The 24,364-nt window shown below is 44.4% G+C and overlaps 1 protein-coding gene across 3 annotated transcripts in view; it reads right to left on the bottom strand.

The window, feature by feature from the left end:
• PKNOX2 (PBX/knotted 1 homeobox 2) overlaps positions 1-24,364 on the bottom strand; it is a 283,944-nt gene that overhangs the window by 110,937 nt on the left and 148,643 nt on the right. For all 3 annotated transcript variants that reach the window (XM_033172676.1, XM_033172677.1, XM_033172678.1), the window contains one exon: positions 18,359-18,467. In XM_033172676.1, coding sequence (XP_033028567.1) covers positions 18,359-18,442 — 84 coding nt within the window. In that variant the 5' untranslated portion in view covers positions 18,443-18,467. The remainder of the gene's footprint in view (positions 1-18,358; positions 18,468-24,364) is intronic.

The raw sequence follows: 24,364 nt of genomic DNA on the forward strand, positions 1-24,364 counted from the left end.
TCACTTCACTAACGTGGTTTTTTATTTTAACTCTTTAGATTCTTTGGACCTTTAAGCCTAAAGATAATACTTGTTGGGGAAAATAAAATTAAGCAGTTCACATTCCACTGTGGTGCGTTTTGTTGTTTTTCTCAGTCTTCTTACATATATTTTATACTTTAGCACAGCAGCTTGTAACCCTCTGAATGCTGATTTTTAGTGGGGTTTGTGCTGAGGATTGTATGTACGGACTTGAACAATGAACTGAATGTGAATAGAAGCAGTTTGCTTCACCGAAGGGTAAACATGAACTGGAATTAGTTCCTTTTGGGACATGCTGAACTAGAACTTTCCAAGCTCTTTACTTTGGCACCCAACGCCAGTCCTAAAGTAGACCTGCTGAAATTAATGAATCTAAATTAATGAAGCCAGTTAATGAAGTCTATTAACTTCAGTGGGTTGACTCTGAGTAGGACTAGCCCCGTATGTAACCCTTTACCAGGACTCTCCCATTAACCTTGTATGCTGCACAGATCTGGCCCAAGACATTTTTCTGCCTGAGGAATAACAAATAGTACCCCCAAAACCAGGGGTCCCCAAACTAAGGCCCGGGGGCCGGATGCGGCCCAATCTTCTAAATCCGGCCCGAGGACAGTCTGGGAATCAGCGTGTTTTTACATGAGTAGAATGTGTCCTTTTATATAAAATGCACCTCTGGGTTATTTGTGGGGCATAGGAATTCGTTCATTTTTTTTTTCCAAAATATAGTCCGGCCCCCCACAAGGTCTGAGGGACAGTGGACCGGCCTCCTACTGAAAAAGTTTGCTGACCCTTGCCCAACACCCAGTCAAGGTGCATAGGGTTGCATCTAGAAATTGAAGGACACAACTAAGATGCACTCATTTCAATGGGGCTACTGTGAGTAGAATTTGGAGGGATGCGGGTGGTTCAGTGGTTTAGACCGCTAGGGCTTGCCAATCAGAAGGTTGGTGGTTCGAATCCCCACGACGGGGTGAGGTCCCGTTGCTCGGCCCCTGCTCCTGCCAACCTAGCAGTTCGAAAGCACGTCAAAGTGCAAGTAGATAAATAGGTACTGCTCTGGCGGGAAGATAAACAGCATTTCCGTGTGCTGCTCTGGTTCACCAAAAGCGGCTTAGTCATGCTGGCCACATGACCCAGAAGCTGTGCGTTGGCTCCCTCGGCCAATAAAGCGAGATGAGCACCGCAACCCCAGAGTCGTCCACAACTGGACCTAACGGTCCGGGGTCCCTTTACCTTTACCACCCATACTATCTAAAAGCAGTCAAGCTACTTTCACACCTGAGACAATAAATCCCACAAGTATGTTCCCTGGCAGTAAAAACTGACTAACCATTTCCTGCCCTTTCGTGACACCCCAGATCATTTGCCTGAGAAGCCTTCCTTATTCCGCCTAATGGTTAGAGCTGGCCCTGCTGCTGCACGCTGAGTGAGGCACAGGTGAGGCTGATATGGCTGCTCTAGTTCCCAAGCACCCAGAAGCTCCTGCAAAAGGGATCAGAAAGAGCTTGGCAGGAGGCTGGCCAATAGTTTATATTTTATTTTATTTTTATCTAGTACACGTTTATTGCACAGGTAGTACACATGCCCCCTCCTCCAATTTTATCCTTACAATAACCCTGTGAAGTAGGTTAGGCGGAGAGATGGCAATTGACCCAAAGTCAATTGCCAGTGAACCTCATGGCCAAGTGAGATCCTGGGTCTCCCCAAGCCAAGTCCAGCACTCTAACCACTATGCCACAGTAGCTTTGACCAACAGGTTTCTCAGGGAATCCGGACAAGTGATCCCTAGAAGGAAATTATGCTTTTGCTTTTCTAGGATCTCTTATGAGCAAACACTCCCTTGGTTTTTAAAAGCAATGGAAAGGCAGGGTTAGGAGAGGGCCTTCAAAGTTTGCCTTGTTATGGGGACACGGCTGTTATAAGCATGCTCATTTGCGAAATGTGGGGAGGCCACGTGCCACTGAGAGAGCTTGCAAGCTGAGCGATGACACTTATAGCATATCAGATAGGGCTCCCAATTGTTCTTCTGCATGTGCTGCTTGCCTTTGACGCCATTTAAATTTGGCACCAAATGCCGGACGTGCTGCTTTTTGGCAGACATTGGATCTACTTGGAAGCTCCAATCAGGAGGCCTCAAGTGGATCTGACCCTGGCAGCATGGCTTCCATTCGGAACCAAATTTACATGGCACTGAGTTGCCAAGGAATGATCAGGGAAGCCGAGGTTCTCAATCTGCAGCATTTTTGTCACATGATTTGTCCTGGAGGCTGGAGGTCCCCCACCTATGTCCTGTCCCCATGTGGACTCAGGATAAGCTAATAAGAGTTACTGCCCAGTTACTCGCTGTCTAGGTATGTCTTCTCAGTAGTCAATCCCATTGAGCTCAACGGGATTTACAAATGACTCCTGTTCCAAGATTTGAAGCCTTCATTTGCTTAATCGACAGCAATGCTACTCTTCCTACCCAATATGTATTGCTAATTCATAAAAGTAAACGAAGTATGAGCAAAAACAGGCCTCCTTTTAAAAACCACAACATATATTTGACATCCCGTTTCTGTTTTTGTATTAAAAGAATATTTTAGTTCATTAACTTCCATTTGGAGCAAGTAAAAAAAACCCAAAACATACCACACGACTCTTTTTTTTCACGCTTACCTCAAACCACCTCAGCATTTCAAATGGCCCAAAATTATGCAATATCTAGGGTTGTCACCCTAGAAAATATTTGTCACTTAACAAAATATTAGTTGATAATCCTTTCCCACCCCAATGATGGCCGTTGTATGTGACTGTAACTTCAACATGGGGTGCCCTTTGCAGTAATGAAGGAAGTATACAATCATTAAAAATGGGGGGGGGGGAAGGCTACCATTCATCTTTAGGAGGAAAAACCATATTTGGTGGTTCCTTTTTACCAGCTCTCTCCTTGGGGCCACCACCCCTGAACTTCTGAGGGCAGTGGAACTACCACTGATCTTAGCACGCAAGAGGGTCTGTAGGGAATGAGGTGGTCTTTCAGATGTTTGGGACCTAACAGCTTTGCTCCAAGGCACATAAATAAATGTGTGTTTGTGAGAGGAGATGGCTTGGTTGTGGAGATGGTTGCTTGGTTGGTGTGCTATTTTTATAACTTTGCAAAAAACAAACAAACCCCAAATCAATAAAAATGTAAAATGCAGAAAGAGAGAGAAATATGAAATGATCAGCATGGAACAAACTTTGCTGAAATAGATAACTATAGATAACTTTTATTTAGGCCAATTTCAGGAATCTTTAAGGAACCACTTAAAGAATAAATGAGCACCTGACAAAAGAGAACCTGTCAGTTAAAAGCTTCCATGAGGGTTCCAAGTGAGGACTATTAATATATACTTCTGTCCAAATCCGCAAAGCATCAGAGGACATGGCTAAAATCCAAATGCAGAATTATGCAGAGAACAGGACTTTTACAAAAAATGCACAGAGACTGGATGCTCAAATGCAGTCCCTTTGTGGCTTCAGCAGGCGTGTGCGTTCACAAAGGAAGCGATCAATAGCATTTCATTGCTGTCCCAACCAGCAGAAATCCCTACAGAGGGCAAAAAATATGTCAAAAAGCTGGATGCTCATTCCAATAACAGTATCTGTGTGCCTGCTGCTTCCTTCCCAAGCACTCCTCTGTTAAGACTTCCACAGAACAACTTGGGACTGCAACTTGTGCCTGCCAAAGCCCAGGCCATTTTCAGAATTTCTAGGGTTGGGGTTGGGAGAAAGCACCTCCTTCAAAGATTGGATTCATCTTTAGGAGATAGGATTCCCTGTGGGAACAACACTGCACCATGTTTCAGCACTGCTTCCGGGGGCATTCTTGGGGAGGGGGGATGATGGCTCCCCCCATAACTCTGTTCTCATGGAGTGTTCTGTCCAAACAAAAAGCAAACTAGTTGTTGCTTTCACTTGGCAAAAGAGTGTTTTTATTCCCGTAAAGAAGAAGATATCTTGGAACACTTCATCTTTAATGGTACCCCTCCGCACACCTGAAAGTTCTGAGAATTTGCTCGTCCCCCCCCCCCCATTTGCTGATGTTTGCGGGGAAAATGAATGAACCCATTAAATTAGGGGAGACTTTGGCTCAACCATATTTTTGTTGTGGATCTCTGAGAAACACCGACAATTGAACGAAAGGGATTTTCTGGCCTACGAAATATTCCCCAGAGGAGGTGCTGAGCCGTGAGTTACAATGGTCAGGGAAAACCCACACAGCAGCAGTCCAGGAGTTAAATCAGAATGAGGGATGGATGGTTGCTCAGTAGCAGAAGGTGGCAGTTCTAATCCCCTGCATTTCCAGAAAGAGCCAGGAAAGCAGCTTCCTGAAACCCTGGAGAAAGAGGTGGGAAAGTCACTTCCCAAAACTCTGAAGGTACTTCCTGCAACCCTGGAAGGTTACTGCCAGTCAGCATGGATAATACCAATGTACATGAACCATAACTCCCACTCAGTATCCTATGTTCCTAGAAGCACGTTTTGAAAACTGACCTGCTACTTCTCAGGACATTAATTACTTTGGTAATAATGAGATGATACATGAGATCTACAAGGAGTGACTGTGTTTCCATCAACACTACCCAGGAGCCCAGTGCAATTAGTTATATCATACTTTCATCAAGTTCCATCCATATCCAAAGCTTTCCCAGCGTGGTGAAAAATATTCTGCAGCACCACTGCCAAGCTGCAACAGCTTCTGGAAGTTGACTAATGGGGGCTTAGGAAAACACCTGCATGGCCAAGTCAAGACTGCAGCGTGCAGCAAAGTAATGTCATGGCTACTTCAGGGTGTACCCCAAAATTCAGTCCTGCTGATTGACCCACCTTCAGAAGCATGTGAATCAACCATCAGAGGGCTTTCAAAGAAACTAAGCCACATTTCTCCAGAGGGATCGCATTTCTTAACAACTTGAAATGCTTTCCAGCGATATGGATATTGCCGCAGATCCGGACTCTAAAGCCCTACTGCTGAAACATCAGTGCTGCTGTTTGGCAAATCCTTGGCCAACCCAGAAACGAGTGTTTGGAGCGCTGATCACTTTCTCCTGGGACATGAAAGCATTTGGCACCATGACTAGCCATGGGGGCTCCTTTCAGCAGCTGCGATTTGTTAATCCACAGTATAATGTGAATTAAATTAGGCTCTTCACACTTAACTAACCCTCAATCTGCATTCTTTTGTAACTCCCGAGGTTTCCGATGCAGCTAACAGCTAATCCCTTCAGCCCTAAACTTCTCCCAGCTGCTGGCTCATAGCTGTTATGGAGGGATTCCAACAATTCAGGGCCAGTAAACTTAATCCTAAAGCTGTTAGGCTCTTCTAAAATAACGAGACCCACCAATTTAAAGCTGTTAGCCTTAATTAACAGGAAAGGAGGCATTCAGGTTACGTGCCGAAGCATAGGGCTTAGGCAGAAAGCCACGCTGCACTGCTTATTCCCCAGCTTCCTTGTGCTCTCTGGCCATGGCGATACTATTGTTAGGATCTTACAGATTATAGTATAGAAAATACTGGCACTCACATCCTGTGTTAGGATGGACAGGCCAAGAGCTTTGCTCAGTTGGCATTAAGAGATGGGGTAATTTCAGTTCACAAGGCAACTTGATCTAATTTACACTTCCAAAAAATAATAATAATTGCAGATCAAAACAAACCTATAATTCGCATTCTCCGAATTTTGTAATGCAGTTGTCTAGCTGCACAGTGTGCCCAAAAATGCATGCACCAGAGTACAGAGTGCATATAAATGCATATATTTGTGGATATGACATACAGAAGTGCATTGTATTAAGGGAAATGGATTTGCAAAAATGTGCCTATTAGGCAAAATTGCATACAGAAATTAGGAGAAAGTTGCACTAAAATGCTGGTGAATTCTCATGAAGATCTAAATAAAAAATTGCAAACTGGTATGGAACTGTGGAGGACTTAAGAATGGAAAAATAACAGAGAAACCAAAATTGGCAGTGATCATGATTGCCCAACAGCCAGGATTTCAAAATGTACAGGAACTTAAAAGTTGCTGGTGTTCTTGACTAAGTGCCTTTGCAGGGGAAGCAGGGCCCTGTTGCAATGGGTACCATTGCTAGCATGCTCTCTTCATATTGACATTTTGAGCCCAGCTGTGTCAGTGCATGGGCTGCACTGATAGTTATATACCTCCATTTATAGCACACATACCTGTATGTGCAAGAACAATATTGGCCAAAGCAATATGTGAGGGATGAACGAAACCAGTCTTGATATGGCCTGTACCTCTTGCAGATGAGTAGACCAAAACACAAGGAATATAAGAATGTAAGTGATGTCTTTCATTCAGACTACTGGTCTATCTAGTTCGGTACTGTCTACACTGACTGGTAATGGCTTTGTAGGGTTTCAGGCAGCAATATCTCCCAATCCTACCTGGAGATTGAACCTGGGACCTCCTGCATGCAAGGCAGATGATCTACCTCTGAGCTACGGCCCTTCCATGGATGGTCTACGAGGCCAGACTAAGCTGTCTGTGGGCTACTAATGGGTACATGTCTATGCCTGACCTGGACACATTTCTCTCTGGAAATGAAAAGATGCTACCTTTGCAGGACCACATATATCTCCATACAGTCCTCCCTACTCATGAATCAACTCATTGGTTAATCTAGCTCATTCTTGCTGCCGTTGACTGGTAACAGGGTTCTCCAAGGCCTCAGGCAGGGGTCTTTCCTTGCCCTGTTATTTAAAGTTTTTCTAACTAGAAGATTAATATTTTCTAACTGGGATCTTCTACAATCAAAGCATGTGCTCTGCTAATGAGCTACATATACATTTATGCTTAAAGGGCAGAAGGGTTGCTTGCTACAATAGGGTAAAGAATACATATTGATGGTAGGTATCAGGTAATTAACGGATGCAAATATATCACCCATCTCCCACCCTGCCCTTCATGCATAGTACTAGAATGCAGGGATACCCGGTGAAACTGATTAGAGGGATCATTAGCTGCAAGAGTTAATTGGAGCATCCAGATTTAGAGGCAGTATGCACACAAAAGGCATGGAATATCGCCACCGCAACCTTGCTTGCAAGCTTCCAGAGGCATCTAGCTGGTCACTATTTTGTGCCAAATACCAGGATAGATGCACCTTGGTTCAATCTCGCAAGCAATTCTCATGCTGATGTGGCCGATTTCTAGGCCTCACCCAGAATTTCTAAACATGGTTCAGTGCCAGATCCACTAAATTAGAAAACCTGCATTCTATTCCTAAATGCTCCTAGACTTTGTTGTTATTTAGTCGTTCAGACCATGTCCAACTCTTTGTGACCCCATGGACCAGAGCACGCCAGCTAGTGTGAAAAGGAAGTTTGACACATGGCGATCTGGGACCCTCTTCTTCACATGACATCATGTCTTCTTCTTTGGCGATCACTCATAGCCGAGTAAGACTGTCTTCCATAAACACGGTTTTAACAGTGGCTCCGTAAGTGACTGTGGAGGCCAATTCTGGATCCACATGTCCTTCCATAGCGAGGAAAGCTCCACAGCGGGAGCTGATCATGGCAAGGGTTTGCCAAGATTCGTCCTGAGTTTGAGCGTCTTCAAAGCCCATGTATTCCATGCCTGAGACCATGCTATTCAAAACAGGTTCTGGAGATCAGGCCTGGCTGCAGACTCCCTCCATCTTGCTAAAAGCTTGAGGACTTATTTATTTACAACGTATGTATAACCTGCCCTTCATGTCTACGTGAAAGGGGCATGCATCTGTGTGCAAACAGATAAGCTGGGGATGTTGTGTGTATGTGTGCCTGAAAGGAACTGTGGGCGGTGGACATGCATACTTGTGGTTCGGGCCCCAGCCATTGCTGGCATGCCACCCCCAACACGTCAAGACACACACACCCCCACAAAGTAATTTTAGAATTCTGGAATGTGATCTGAAAAACAACCCAATGTAAGGAAGAAGCCCTTCAGAGCAACTTAAAAGGCTACTCAAAATGTGTAACCAATATGCTGAGAGTATTTCAGTGTTCTTAATCTACAAAAATGTATATGGCTGCCTCTAAGGATGGATTAGGTTATTAACTTTTTTTTTTAGGTTTATTGGACTGAGAGCACAGAGTCAGCTCAGCATTTCCAGCAGTCTCATATATGCACAGTAATCGTCTTGGTTCCTGTTTATCCCAGTTTTGTCTCAGTCAGGCCTTTTTCTTCCTGGGTGTTTTTTAATTGCCTTGGTCCTAGGGCTATAAATCCAGGGAGAAGGGAACAATTTCCAGAATGCCAAGCAGCGCTTTCGGCTCATAAAAAAAGGATTTGCCCGCCGCAGCCAGATTAACAATGGTATGGGAAGGGCCACATGCTGGGTCACTTCTGCAAAAGGATCCCAGACCGTTGCTAACATCATTGTCACCCTCCCTCATTCGTTAAAAAGTACTGGCCATAGGAATTATTGCATTAGCACATTTGCTCGAAAGAAATGTTTAGAGGGGGCCTCGTGCACATGTGCAACAATGGTGTGAGAGACACAGGGGTGTGGTGATCAGAAGAAGGGTAGGCAGTGGTGGCTTGTGCCCACAGACACTGGTGGAGGAGAAAGCAGAGAGCCCAGCAGTAGGTGGAACCAGAACCAATGGCAGGAAGGGCCAACTAATGCTACTTCGGCCCTCCACCGACCTGCTGAGTTCTACAACGGCAGCACAGAGACTACGGCAGAGGAAGCTGAAAGCCAGGGCCACCCCCTGTGATATATAAGAAAGAAGCTAGGCAGGTGGGGACTGCTTGGAATTGGTGGAACAGTGCCCAATTTGCCCTAGAGGACCACCCTCCACTGAGGACAGAGAATCAGTGGACCTGCATAGGTTGTCGAGCTACCACTGGCCATTGGCTATGCTGGCTGATGCTGGTCTGAGTTTGGTGTCCAACAACATCTGGGGTGCTATAGGTTCCCCACCCCCAAATTAAAAAATCAGGACTAAACTAGATGTGATGATGTCATGTAGTTTGGCCTCTTTTTTGTTTGTTTGTTTAACAAATAGGCAATGCAGGCTCTCTCCTCCAAGAGCCAGAATGGGACCATGGCATCGGGGGGGGGGGGAGAGGATTAAACCCTTTGCACATGTCATGGTCCCAATCAGAATCGCCCACTCCATGCTGGTGGTTCACAACGAAGGGAAAGCTCTCGTTGTAAACAATGGGAGCTTTCCTTATATTGCAAATCCTGGTTTATTCTTGCTAACCATTGTCGCTAGAGTTTTGATGACGTGGGATACTATGGCTTGTTTAGAACCAGAAGTTCAAGCTTTCAATCACCTCTGTGAAGGAGACAGTGTTAGTCTGAGGCTACTGTAAACCATAATGGATAGTGTTGTAGGTATGATTATGATGGAGTGAAATTTTGCTCAATGGTTAAGATTGCAAAAAATAAAATAAAATCCATAATTGTAATGTAACACAGATTTACTTTTTCTGGCATCTTAAAACACAACTTGCAGTTATGTTTTCAGCTTTTCTGCAATCTTTCCCACTTGCACCCCCATCCTCAAATGAAAGCTGAGATTCGCCTAATTTTAGCAGCTGGTGCTCTCTGGAAAAAAAAATGGAATAAAGAGAATTGGAAAGACTGCATAAATATGAAATATCCCTGGTATGAGAACTTGATCATGCAAGCTCAATATTTGCTTTCCTTTCCCTAAACAAAACAAAAATAATTTGACTCTCTGCAAAGAGTTTGAAAAGTATAGGCTGGGGACACCTATTTTTCCATGGTGAAAAATATCTTGGTTATATTTTGTGTGATTTACAAGAATTGAGGCCTCTTTATGTGGTCAGTTATACTTGGATTAAAATAACTGGATTCATTTTTTACTGTGTTTTGTCTATGCCATCTTTTTTTTTAAAACCTGGTGCCTTCCAGATGTTTTGAACCCCAACTCTTACCAGTTACAGCAAGCATGCCCAATGGTCAGAAGGGTTTGGAGTTGTAGTCCAACAACATCTGGAGGGCACAGGTTGTAGAAGACTTGTCTACACAAACACAGGAATATAGGAACATAGGAAGCTGCCTTATATTGAGTCAGATCATTGGTCTATCCTGACTGGTATCGTTCTCCAAGGTTTCTGAAAGGAGCCTTTCTCAGTCTTACCTGGAGATGCCAGGAATTGAATCTGGGGACTTCTGCATGCACAGCATGGGATCTGCTGCTGAACATTGTGGCACTTTTGACAGAAACAGGTAGAAACACAAAAGGAAGAGTGAAGGGGCTTCATGCATGAGTATAAGGCTTCTGATCCTGAAGCTGAAGCGCCAATACTTTGGCCACCTCATGAGAAGAGAAGACTCCCTGGAAAAGACCCTGATGTTGAGATAGATGGAGGGCACAAGGAGAAGGGGACAACAGAGGACAAGATGGTTGGACAGTGCTCTTGAAGCTACCAACATGAGTTTGACCCAACTGCGGGAGGAAGACAGGAGTGCCTGGCGTGCTCTGGTCCATGGGGTCACGAAGAGTCGGACACGGCTAAACAACAACATAAGGCTTCTGCACATCTCATCTTAATAAGCTGAGATGTGATCATCTGAACTGGGCCTAGTCAGCATGGAAAGATCTGGTTTTACCATGTTCCAGAGACTCTGAACTTGAAAGAGACCCAGAATTACCCTAAGAATCTAACCTTGGCCTCTGAGTAAAAGAATAACGAGGGATTAAAAGTCACTGACTCAAATGTTAGTAGCCCAAGGGCTTCACCAGGATCTACTGGGTGTCGCGCAGGTACGTGTCCCAGTTGCTGAGAGTCTACAGCTGTCTTTTATAGGCTTGTATCTTTTACAGTTCTCCAAGGAGAGCATTAACTTGGGAATGCTGCAGTGTCTCCTTTCAGCTGGCCAGCCTCCAGCTCCCCTCCTCTGAGCCGTTTCCTCTCAGGCAATGTAAATGCCAACCTAAGAAAGCTTTCCTGCTCATGCCAAGGTCTGGAAAGAAACTGCTTCTGGGGTTCCAAGGCTGTACTTTAAAAAAAAAGGGAGCATGTGGCCGGCTGTTTCACAGAGTTGGGGGTGGGGATGGGAGGAATTAATTGCATTTGAGTCTCTCTCAAGCTATTTGTGAATGTGTGTGAGTGTTGTTCACGTGGGACAGAATGCCTTAGAGCGAACGTATGTACTATTTTGGTTTTGTGGAATGTTCAGAACAATTATGCACATTTGATTCATTTGCCGATTTTGTCTATACAGTGGTACCTCAGGTTACAAACACTTCAGGCTACAAACACTTCGGGTTACAAACTCTGCTAACCTGGAGGTAGTACCTTGGGTTGTGAACTTTGCCCCAGGATGAGAACGAAAATCATGCGACGGCGGCGCGGCGGCAATGGGAGGCCCCGTTAGCAAAAGTGTGCCTCAGGTTAAGAACGCTTTCGGGTTAAGAACGGACCTCCGGAACGAATTAAGTTTGTAACCCGAGGTACCACTGTATTATGATCATTTTAATATTTTCATTGCTTTAAAGTCTGGTTTTATTTTTTTAATTTCAGGAATTTTTGTACCATCAAGATTTTTTTAATATAAAAAAAATCAAGCAATATATAAATCAATGGGGCCTTCAACAAAATGTTGCAGAACAGAGTACTCCTGTTCAGGGTTCCAGACATCCACCAATGCCCTCTTCTAAGACCACACATGTCGTTCCCACCCTACCAATAGCTGGTCAGCAGTCCACACTTACTAAGCATGCTTAGTATTCATTGGGATGCTTTGGAGTGTCTCTCCCTTAGGTCCCCCCCCTTTTGGGTCACCAAAACCTTTGGGTTCCTCCAAGCCAGCTACTGATAGCCGTCCCCTGTTGGGTGTGAATGGTGCCGATTTGGCTCCATAAGGATCCGCATTTGCAGAGCTGAGTTCACTGTTTGTATACACTGGTGGAGGAAGAGTGGGTGGGGGAGCGCACAGCCCCCAGCACCACGATCCCAGTGGGGTGCCATCGCGGCTGCCCCCCTGCGCAGGGCACCAAGACCCCTCAGGCGGTGTGCCATGCCCCCAAGACGCATGCCATGCCCCGGGACGTGTGCCCGCCACACCCCCGCCTGCTCTCTGCCCCCGGTGCCGGAGCATGAAGCTCTGCCACTGTTTGTATATCAAGACCTGGTTCTTCTAAATGCTTAGCAGTGTTTAGAGGTGCCACTGAACTCCTCCGTGTCAATTTTGTGTAAGCTGCCTTGTGTACCTTTGTATAAAGGCGGGGGATAAATTGATAAGTCGTCATCAACATAATCTCTAGCGGGGAAGTTTACAGAATCCTCCACATCTGAATTTCTCTCCAGAGTTGAGTTTCCAAATAACCTCATTTCATTTAAGGACCCATCCTTCTTTTGCTTCGATTGCTAGTCTTTCTCGGGGCTGTTGCATATGTGACTTATATTTTGGCTTCAATATCCTGCTGCTCATTCTCAACTCCCTTCTCCTTTCCACCTCTGCCACTTGTGAGCAGCGACAAACCATAACACATGGACATACATGAAAGATTGGATTGCTGCAATGCACCCTATATGGGGTTTCCTTTGTGCTTGATCTGGATTCTGCAGTCAGTGCAGAGTGCTGCAGCCTGATTTGCTGACAGGAGTGAGCCCTTATCAGCATATAACCCCTTTGATCATAGTTCTGCACTGGTTGATAATTTGCCACTGGGCCAAGTTGCAGGTATTACTGTTAGCATATGAAGTCCTGAACAAACTGGGACCGGTTTATTGCCTTACCCATATATTCCCATTCAACTGTTTCCATTGGTGGAACTGCCACATAATATCCATTCTACCATTGTAGGAACTTGATCTCTTAGTGTGGATACCCCCTAATATTAATATGAGGCAGTCACCTTCGCTGTACAGTCATACCTTGGTTCTCGAACTTAGTCCATTCCGGGAGTCCATTCGACTCCCAGAACTGTTCAAAAACCAAAGCATGGATTCCGATTGGCTGCAGGAGCTTCCTGCAGCCAATTGGAAGCCACGTCGGACGTTCGGGTTCTGAAAAACGTTCACAAAATGGAACACTTACTTCCAAAACGTACGAGGACCAAGGCATTTGAGAACCAAGGTACGACTGTACTGTGTTTGATGCCTGCTAAAAACATTTTTTGTCTAGACAAGCCTACCTAGATGTTTAGAAAGTTGGTGTGAGGTTTTAATGTGTTTTTACTTCATTGCTGCTTTTAATTTTCTGAAACTTTCAAGGTTGCCAGTTCTTCTTATGGATAATTTGATTGCTTTACTTTTCCCCCCTAAACCGTTTTGAGGTTGCTGTTTTTCCTTACAATCAAGCAGTATATAAATTTGACAAAACAAACAGTAAAGATGGGAGCAGGGCCTAGTTTTTGGAGAGGACATGGAAATGGCAGACAGAAGGCTCCATAAAGGGAAGCTTCCTCGAAGGAGTGGTTTATATTGCTGTCTAAAATAGCTGCTTCAGTCTCTTACCCTCATGCTACATGTTTTGCATTCACACTGTGGATGTGGGAAAGGCAAAAGCCAATTTAAGCCTCATGTGCGAAAACTGCCTTAACAGTCTTTCAGTGCCAGTTTATACGGATCAAAAAATGGGGAAGATGTTGAATTCTCTAGTATTAAAAATTTGCAGCAGACTTTTTTTTTTAGTGCAAGAAGTGGGGTCAGCTTTGGAAAGAGTCCTGTTCCAATCGGGAACCCCAACTGCTTCTGCAAAGTCTGAATAAATCTTACGAGTTTCCCCCTGTTGTACTGCTTTATAATGTTGATGTTTTATTTGCCTACAATTTTAATTTGGTATATTTCTTAATAATTGGACACTCTTGTTATTTTTCTGTACATTTCCTGTGACCATGAGGAGAAGGGCATTATGTAAATATTTATATGAATAAAAATAAAAGAAACAGGTTGCTGGAGCTTATGAAGACCGCGCTAAGACTTTCTGAGCACTGCAAATATGATGACAACGATACTGTCAACAACCTAAATGAGTATGTACTGCATTTAGGTCCCCGCCCCCAGGACTCCACAATCTACAACTGTAGCAAAGCAGAATTGATTTATTCTAGGGGGGGGGGGTCTGTAACTTTTTTTAAAAAAATAAAACCCACCAGGTCCCTTATCTATAATAAAAGTGAGGGTGCTATCACCTGTTTATTGTTTATTTTGGAGAATAAAAGCATGTTTTCATTGTTGTTTGATGCTGAGTGCATATATCTGAAAAGGCTCCCTGTGTTAATGTAATGGTATATTGCCTCTTCTATGGCAGTGCCTGCTATCTGCATTTTTACATTATTATATTTAAAGCAATTATTAGGCTGTGTGTGTGTGTGTGTATCCCAAGATATATATATCCCAATTAATTAGGGATTCCATTTAGTGGCCTTTTAATCATAGAATTGTAGAGATGGAAGGTTTCTAATCAATTGAATTGATCAAATCTAATCAATCGCCACTCTAAAAAAAACAACCCAGAGGTAAACACTGCCTGCAGATGTGATATCTGATCAATGAAAGTTGCAAATGTGCCATTAGCTGGGGAGGCAAGGATCAGTCTATTTCAAGTCATGTCAGTTTCACATGTAGTCATTCATAAGTTTGTTTTGTTCTATTTCCACATAAATCAGTAATTTAAAGAACGTACAAAAAGTGTATTAAAATATGCACCCAATAACAAAAATGCTATTGAAATACCCTATTTTTTCTTGGTGGGGGGGGGCAGCTAGCTTGGGCTTTATGCATCCTATAACATTTATTTCTAACTCATTTTGATTTGTGTTTTGGGCAGAGTATTATATTGCAAAAATTTAGGGATGTGAAAATTCCAAAGGACAGACCTGGATCAAAGTGGTGGGGGGAGAGAATGTGTGTGTTCTGGGTGGGGGGCGGGCCAAAGCCGTATTCTCACTGGAATAGAGAGGAGAGAGGCATGTTGAAGCAAATGCTCAGCAACCTCTTGTGTCCCAACTGGGTTCCCCTTATCAGAAGAAATGGGTAGACTTAATTTTACTTCATGGCTGAGGTGTTGTAACCCATTTTGATGTGAAGGAGCTTCTCATGAAAGCCCCTATAGGCAATCTCTCAGGAGGAATTCACAGCCACACACACACCCCACCCTCAGGCAGAGGTGAATTTAGGAGAGCATGATTGGTTCGGTTGCACTGGGCACGCAGCCTCAGGGGCACAGTGGGGGACGACACAACTATGGCTTAGAAAGGAGTGCAAGAGATGGGGAGCACCGAATTTTTGGTGTTGCAAAGGACACCACTGAAATTTGAGACCCCAATGTCTACTGCTGCCCCAAGAAGAGCCCGAAACTTTCAGGCAAATGTTGATCTACTTTGTGTATAAATTTATATATGGTGCCTGCTCAGGGCTGGATTTAGGTCTGATGAGGCCCTAAGCTACTGAAGGTAATGGGGCCCTTTATATGTCCAGCTGTCCGTTGTCAAAAACAAATTGTCGCTTTTGTGTGTGTTGGATATATGCTATATGGTAATTTATGGACCTAATAGGTATCTAAAGCCATTTGCACATAACAAAATATGTATTTTATAAAAGTAATTGTTGAACTGAAATACAATTAAGAAGCATATTAATAGTGAAATACAATTAAGAATAAATATAATAAAATATATATTTTATTAGGATCCAGTAAGTTGGCAAAGGGTTATGCAGCTGTCAGCATGCCAGACTTTGGCTTGGTGAGACCTGGGTTCATATCTCTGATGTTCAGTAGGTAATTTGTGGCCAGTCATTATCTGAGCATAGCCCACACCACAAGGTTATTATTAGGAAGGAGAAGTGAAATGCCCCACACCTGTGTATACCACCATGAGCTCAGGTGCTCTAGCAAATAATATTATTGCTTCTGTTCTGGAAAAAAAGGAAGACCTGGAGCTGTGATCCCATTGCATCCTTTTTCTGCTACACTGCTGCTTAATGGTCTTCCTTCTTTCGCCAAACTTTTATTAGGCATTACAAATACAGCCATCATAAATCATCCATATATACATTTTTAAAATATATACAAGTTTTAAAAATGTATACAAAGCAAGAGCCATATAAAAATGCAATGATGGGGATTTTCATTGAGGTTTCTTCCCGCTAATTAGCACCATTCACCACTCTAAGAGATACTAGTGACAAAAACTCAGCCACCCTTGCAGTTACTTCTGGGTTATTTTCAGAGAGATAGAATCTAATATTTTCAATGGTCTTATGGGGGTCATGAGTATCAGTTCACTTACTGAAATAAAAAACGAAGCTCGGTAAGAATAAAATATATAGAATACCTCAAAAAAAAAAAAAGGAAAACTGCAGCACCGCATTAGAATATTAACAACCTGAAAATTTATCCCCTAAGCTGGCTAGATCACCACATCATCTAGGCAGACTAACCTACTGGATGAATTCTCTCTGACCAGGTTACATATTAAACACCCCCCCCCCCCCCGTTTTGCCATTTTATCAAGAAAAAGAGCAGTTGGGCTGAAACATGTTTGGCTTTCAACAAATTTCATTATCATCTATCAGTCCTATTAAGTGGTTGATCAGGTACTGACCTGCCTGATCAAGTCAATTTGTTTTTGTATTTCAATAATTTTGCCCACGTTGACTGTATCTTAATATTCTTATTTTGGATTAAAGTCACACTTAACTTTTCTATATTATCTAAAAGCATTCTATATCTTTCATTCTCCAACTTTGGCATCAGCATATTCTTGAGTGGGAAAGTATCAGAAAAAAACTATTGCCTGTTGCAGTCTCTTATGTAATATATAACTATGTTATTTTTTTTAATGGACACTTAGAACAAGGCCTTGCAAAGGTGAATGAGATTTAGGTTTCTGAAGTAATTGAAAGGTTTCTAAAACTCCTACCCATTAATCCACTTGTGTAAGTAGATAATAAATGTGTGGGTCATGTTTTCCTTTTTATCAGACTTGGCAGGGGGTTGGACTGGATGGCCCTTGTGGTCTCTTCCAACTCTATGATTCTATGCTTCTATCTGTTTACCACCCTCTGCTATGAACAGAAACACAAAAGATGGTGGACTATTATATTCAGACATGGACCCTTATAGGTAAGCACCATTCTGAAATTAAGAGAATTTCCTCCTGCTGAAATTCCTGAATAAGCATAACACTCCTGAAAAAGTGGAGTGTTGTTTAAAGAGTGCTTAAGCACTCCATTTCATGGTGGTGGTGGGGGGAGGGACTTTGCCTTTATTGGATGAACTTGGCAATTGGCATTCACAACAGCAGACCTAGCCAGAAAAGCAAAGCAGAACTCCTTCGACGCTGAGCAATGATACTTGACATACACTTCGCTCCAAATCACAAGATGATAACCTCCTGCTTCCTCCCCCTAGTACAGTTTCACTTGGCATTTGGCAGTAATAGAGTTACAAAGAGATTTTATGCTAGTGCCAAGTCTGATTCCATCCCAACCACCTACAAAGTTGCCAACCCATCTGCAAGTGGCAAAATTGGGAGGAGGCCATTTTGGCAAAACGGGGGGGGGGGGGGAGCCAGAAGCAATGTCTACTCAGGCATTGTGGCTGGTGGTCAGTGTCGGGTCCCTTCCCCCGGCTCACGGAACGTTTACAGTCAGGGCAGGAAGCCCTGCTTTCACACTGAATGGCTTCCAAGTGATGCCATGCAGTGCCCAGTTCCAAATCCAATCAGAGTGAAGGCAATTATTCCTGCCCTGCCGCCAACCCTAAGACAGGAGTCCCACAGCCTACATCCAGTCCTCAGGGTCTCTCTATCAGGGCCTTGGGATGCTATGTGTGGAATAGCTCAATCAGTAAAGCATGAGACTCTTAATCTCAGGGTTGTGGGTTTGGGCGCCATGTTGGGCAAAGCATTCCTGCATTACAGGAAGTTGGACTAGATGACACTTGTGCTCCCTTCCAACTCTATGATTCTATGATTCCCAGGCAACGCTCCTTTCCCATCGGCAATACCATCTCTCACTGGGCCACACACCTCACCAGTCCTGCTCCACACACCCCTTGAGTGCTTTTGCCATTCTGTAATGTGTTATAATGCCTCTTCCTTACCTGGAATAAGAATTCAGGAGAGAGAGAGAGAGTTCTCCTTTTTTGTGACGAATTTTATTAAGAAAGCACACTGGAGGCCTTATGCTTAGAGCAGAATGGCAGGATACAAATATACATGTAAATAAATGCATGCATGCAGGAGTACACACACACACACAGAGCACCTTTTCTGCTCTTTTCCTCCGCTAAAACGCTGAAAAGTTGCTGTTGGAATGTTTTAAAGGGGCAGCAGGGGGGGCTGAGGGGAAGAGTTTTACCGCAAACTCACCTGTTGGGTTTCTTGATAAGGGGGAGGGGGCACAGTCTGTGCGGCCATCATTGTCAGAGCTGGCGCTGGGGAGACATGTTGCATCCTGGGGTTGATTCACATCTAGAACCTGTTGGTGGGAGAAAGTTCAGCTTGGGTTAAGGAACCGCAGAAGGAAGCATGACACACATGCAAGAAGACAACCAACAGTGGAGCTGTGAGGTAATGACTGAAGGGTCTGAAGGGGCTCTCTTTGTGTAGTAACATTTATGGCGAATATGATAAATTGTGTCTGAATGCCCTCCTGCTCTCTCTGCTGAGTGGGACCCTGTAAATCTGCCTGGAAGTCCGGCCCGGAGTGCCCCAATCTCAGCCACACCAAATTAACCCATCATGAAACGCCAGAGGAAGAAGAAAGAGATCAATGTCAACATCTCCTGGTGGCTCTTAGGAGCAGCTGACCCTTGGAAGGTATGCACAACTCACACAGCCAATGTTCTCAGCCTACCATCACAAGGACATGCCTACAGATAACAGTCCAAATTTAATTAATTTAAAAGATTTCTTCTGCAGGGACACATTTATTCGGCAATTCTCTGCCAACCATTCCATCATAACCACACACACACACACACAATGAGATGGGTCTGAAATGGTCAGAATGGCATGGGGAGAGGTTGCCCACAAAGAGGTGCCTTCATAGAATGGTGCCCATAGAACTTGTCCAGCAATGCCTCTGATGTTGTCATGCCCTGGAGAACATCTTCCTCAGACCTCCATGCATTAGTTGGAAGGCCTGACGGGGAACACTCATGTCAGGGGTAAAGGTAAAGGTAAAGGGACCCCGACAGTTAAGTCCAGTCGTGAACGACTCTGGGATTGCAGTGCTCATCTCGCTTTACTGGCCGAGGGAGCCAGTGTTTGTCCGCGGACAGCTTCCAGTTCATGTGGCCAGCATGACTAACCCGCTTCTGGCGAAACCAGTGCAGCTCACAGAAAAGCCGTTTACCTTCCTGCTGGAGTGGTACCTATTTATCTACTTGCACTGGCATGCTTTCGAACTGCTAGGTTGGCAGGAGCTGGGACCGGGCAACAGGAGCTCACCCCGCCGCGGAGATTAGAACCGCCAACCTTCCGATCAGAAATCTCAGTGGTTTAGACCACAGCGCCACCCACGTCCCTTTTCACGTCAGGGGTAGGGATGGACAAATCTGTCAATTCAGCTCTCTAGTTTCTCATTTAGCCAGCGTGGTGTAGTACTTAAGAGCGGTGGACTCATAATCTGGTGAACCGGGTTCGCTTCCCCACTCGTCCACATGCAGCTGCTGGGTGACCTTGGACTTCTCTGAAGTCTCTCAGCCTCACTCACCTCACAGAGTGTTTGTTGTGGGGGAGGAAGGGAAAGGAGGTTGTTAGCCACTTAGACTCCTTAAGGGGAGTGAAAGGCCGGATATCAAGTCCAAACTCTTCTTCTTTCACACAGAAACCAAATATTTTTTGATCTCATCTGGATAAGAACAAATTCAACATTCCCAAGGATAAATCTACACTTGATGTATTGATTACAGGTTGAGTTTTCACACCACATGAGCCAGATCTCTAGTGGTGCAGCAATAAAACTGCTAGCAAATTTGTAAAGCTAAGCAGGGTCTGGTATGGTTTCAAACTGGATGGGGGACCATGTGATGAGATTCCTGCATGGCAGGGGTGTTGGACTAGATGCTCCTTGGGATCCCTGCCCAACTCTACAATTCTATGGTCCTACCTCAAACGCAAGGCTATTCAGCAAAATCAGTTTGCTTGTTCAGCTGTGAGTCACTGAGTGTGTACCATGTAAGCAAGTGAAAAACATCCCAAAACATTTGGATGAGACCCACAAATCACTCATTCTGATCCTTTTTATCAGAATGATGGCAGAATAAAATATCAGGTCTTCATTGTTTTTCATCAACAAAGAAGAATTCTCACTGGCTTCCAAGGTCTGTTCTAATTAATATCTAGGGTACCAAAACTCTTCAGATTATTCCCTCAAGACTCCGTGTTAAATTATCTACTCTTGCTGACTCCAAGTCTAATTTTAGCTGGTGTAGCTCTATGTCCTCTTTTGTTAAAAGTGGTGAAAGGTTCCTTATTTCCATACAGTCTCAGTTATGAACCCAGAACCTGAACATGTGCATACTTTTGGGGCAAACACATGTGAGCTTCAGGTGGAGAAGGTATGCAAACCCAGCCCCATAATGTCCTCATGTACATAAGCTGTACTTCAGACCCTCTGCATTTGGCACTAAGTTTTGAAGGGGGATTCTAAGTGAGGAATGAGGAACCCTGGTAACAGAGGGTTCCAGATCATGGGGTGGACACATACATCCACAATCCACCTTCACATTGAATGCAGAGGTTCAGAGTGGAGACAGCATTTGTGTGGATGTTGGCGGGTGTTGACGAGCTGACCTGGGTGCCTGTTCAGTCTCCTTGTCCTGGTGCTATTACATCCTGGCTTCTTTTTTGGGGCATTTGACCTTCAATCTGGATTTGGACTAGGCAGCCTTTCAAGCAGAAGACTCCTTCAAACACAGGACTGTTCTCCGACAGCTCTTCAGTAGAGAACTGTACTCCGCAAAGCAGGACATTTGGCTACCCTGTGGCACCATTGCTTCATGGGCTGCATTCTGCTTACCTTTTTCTGTTCTGATAAGGGAAGCAAGCTGCACCAATGTATGGATGGAGAAAAAACTAATGCAGGATCAAGCCCTGGCAGATGTGGACTTCAGGGCTCAGGAAGCTTGATGGCTAAATAAACCCTCTCTGTCTGAGGCAGTATGACTCAGAACACGACTTGTGGAGGGAAGCAGCAAGAGAGAGCTGGCATTCATTCATTCCTTGCTTCCCAGAGAGCATCTAGTTGGCCAACTACAAGGAATAGGATGGTGGATGAGATGGACCTATGGTGTGATCCAGTGGAGGTTGGCCCACATGGGAAAACAGGGCACTGCACCAGCAACCTCAGCCTGCCCTCCGCCAGCCCCTGCAGGCGTGCCTTTTTAATTATACTGAGTCTAAAGGTTGCCACGTTCATAATTCCTGACCAGACCTTGCTGCTTCTTGCTTCTCATGACCTTGGACCCTCGGCTTTCTTGACCCCCAGATCGTCCGACTATGTGAACTGAGATATTCCTGATCTTAGGACTGGACTGGACCTTGTATATCAGGGGTTGCAACCTAAGGCCCATGGGCCGGATGCAGCCCAATCGCCTTCTCAATCTGGCCTGCGGATGGTCCGGGAATCAGCATGTTTTTACATGAGTAGAATGTGGGTTATTTGTGGGGCATAGGAATTCGTTCATTTCCTCCCCACCCAAAATATAGTCTGGCCCACCACATGGTCTGAGGGACGGTAGACTGGGCCATGGCTGAAAAAGGTTGCTGACCCCTGTTGTATATGGACTCTGCCTCCAGGCAAGTACCCCCCCCCCCGAGACTTGGCTGGCTGGCTTCTCCCTCCAGTGAGCTCCGCCATGGCTTGCAGCACAGGACAACGGTGAATGTTGTTTCCAGCAACTGAAAGAGACTGGAAACCCTGCTTAAGAAAGCTGGAGCCAGCTGGTTCTCATGAGGAGCTGATCATCAGCAGGTGGAGTCACTTCTGCTCCTTCAGGCTGCTGCTCAGCAGGTGAAGCCAACTTCTGGCGCATGACACCCTGCTTGCCATTGGCTCTGACTCCACCTTCTGCTAACCTGCCCGCCTGCCACCTACCAATCCCAAATGGCACTAGGCAGCACTGGAGTGATCTAGCAGGGCTCCCCTTAAATTCCTTATAGTTCAACTTCTCCTGACATGCCTGGTCCTCACATGATTTGCGAATTACATTTCTCTTTTTAAAATGGGAGTTGGATCTTCTATTTTTGGGCTGCTATTTTTGACCTCCCCTCCTCCCACTGAATACTGAAGTTTTCATAGCTTTGGTGTTGTTTTATGCCTTGGATGACGGAATGGTTTTGATTATTATTAATAAAGTACATTTTGAAAACAGGCTTGAAAAACAATGGGCTCATTAGAGGAGCATTCATTAGATCTTGTTGACATTAAACCCATTAGACCAATTAACATTCCATTAAATGGCACTGAGCCTTCCTCAGAGCACCAATGAGTTAATCTCTGCATCATGATAATTGCTCTGTGAGCATCTGAGAGGTGTATCCTCAAACGCCGGAATTAACGACAGGCACTCCCTCCTGAGAAAAATAAACCAGGACTAATTGTGAAGCCTCAAGACACTCGGGGTAGGCAAAACAACAGATCCACACCATCTCCCTAGCACTGGAGCAAATGTTTGCTTAAATCAATGACTGTATCATGTGTGAATGTTGCATTCTCCTCCGCTTAGAGACATGCTGGTTGAGGGAGATGGGAGCTAGAAGTCCCACAACATCTGCAAAGCCACCTCTAATTTACAGGATCCAAAGTTTGTAGGAACATACAAGTTTGTGGGAACACACAAGCAGGGCAGGTGGGGGGTTGGCCTTCAGAAGAAGAAGAAAATTACAATTATTCTGAGCAAAACCAGTAAAGTTTTTGTGGCACCCTATATACTTATCTAGGGTGGCACCACTCAAGGAAGCTTACAACAATCATCTAAAAATTACAATATCATATGAACAAGTCAAAAAAGAGGCATAGTCAGCTGGTATTTTTTTTTAAAAAAAAACAGCCCCCTCCCCCAAGCATTGTCTGCTTCATAAAATAGAAGATTGCTGGAATTAAAGAATCTTCAAATATGCTGAGGGAGGATGGAGCCAGCCACACATCATGGAGCAAGTTGCTCCATTAGCTGGATGCAGCCACCAAAAAGGCCCTGTCTCTAAACCCACCCAGCCCTGGTTCCATCTTTGGCAGGACAGGGAGAAGGGTTTCTCTTTCTGATCTTCGGAAATGGGCAGGATGGTATGGGAGGAAGCGATCCCTATGGTATTCTGGACTTAAGACACCTGGGGCTTTCAAGGTAATCCCCAAAACTTTGAATTGTACTCAGAAGCAAGTGCAACTTTTGCAGGGTCGGTGTAACATGATCCCAAGGGCAGGCACCCACCAGCATCTTTGCAGCTATATCCCGGACCTCAAAAATTAAGACATTTATTGTGGCACAAGGTTTCGTGAACTAGAGTCCTCTTCATCATACGCATGAAGTTCAGTGCATCTACTGAAGTGGACTCTGGCTCCATGAAAGCTTATGTCATAGCAAATTTATTAGGGTTGTATACAAAGTAGTTTTAAATCAGTCATTCTGTTAGCTCTCTCATCCCCCTGTTTCTCTCAGTTATGCTCTGGGTTTTCCACCAAGTCTCCAGAGCAGATTTGGGGAGGGCATGTGGCTAATATTTCCTTGGCACAATTATAAATCATAGTGCCAATGGAACATGGACATTGGATACCGTCCTTAGTCTTTTAAGATGCCACAAGAGTCTCCACCCCCATCCCTGCAACAGATCATCACAGCTACCTCTCTGGGATTTACTCAAAGAGCAGTTCTAAATCCTGACATAAAAATTAAAATAAATAAATAAAGAGGTTGAACTGTTCTTATCCAAAACAGAGTTTCATTCCAAGGCCTAATTTTATCCTTTCTTTTCTTTTTTAAGGCACAAATTCTTTAGAGTTTAATTCCTCTCTAGTTAATACAGCACTAATGAATTCTTGGCCATAAGCCCACATAGCTTTAAGTGAAGATAACAGCTATTCATATGCCGCAACTCTGAGCCGACCAAGAAGGAAGAAAGTCCCACTGAACATTGTGGTAGTTACTTCCAAGTAGGAATGTTTAGGATCTGGGCTATCAAGGGTTGGCTCCAAAGAACTCTGAGTTTGAAAAACACCCAGAAACTTCAGCAGGTGCAGAAAACAAGAAACCAGCTTGTTAAAAGGATATGGCCATGAACATATTTGACCAGTGTTGAAAGATCTCCACCTTCTTCCAGTTTGTTTTCAGGCTCAATTCAAAGTGTAGTTTTGGTCTTTAAAACCCTAAACAA

Source organism: Lacerta agilis, chromosome 15 (assembly GCF_009819535.1).
Source record: "Lacerta agilis isolate rLacAgi1 chromosome 15, rLacAgi1.pri, whole genome shotgun sequence".
In the NCBI taxonomy this organism is placed as follows: domain Eukaryota; kingdom Metazoa; phylum Chordata; class Lepidosauria; order Squamata; family Lacertidae; genus Lacerta; species Lacerta agilis.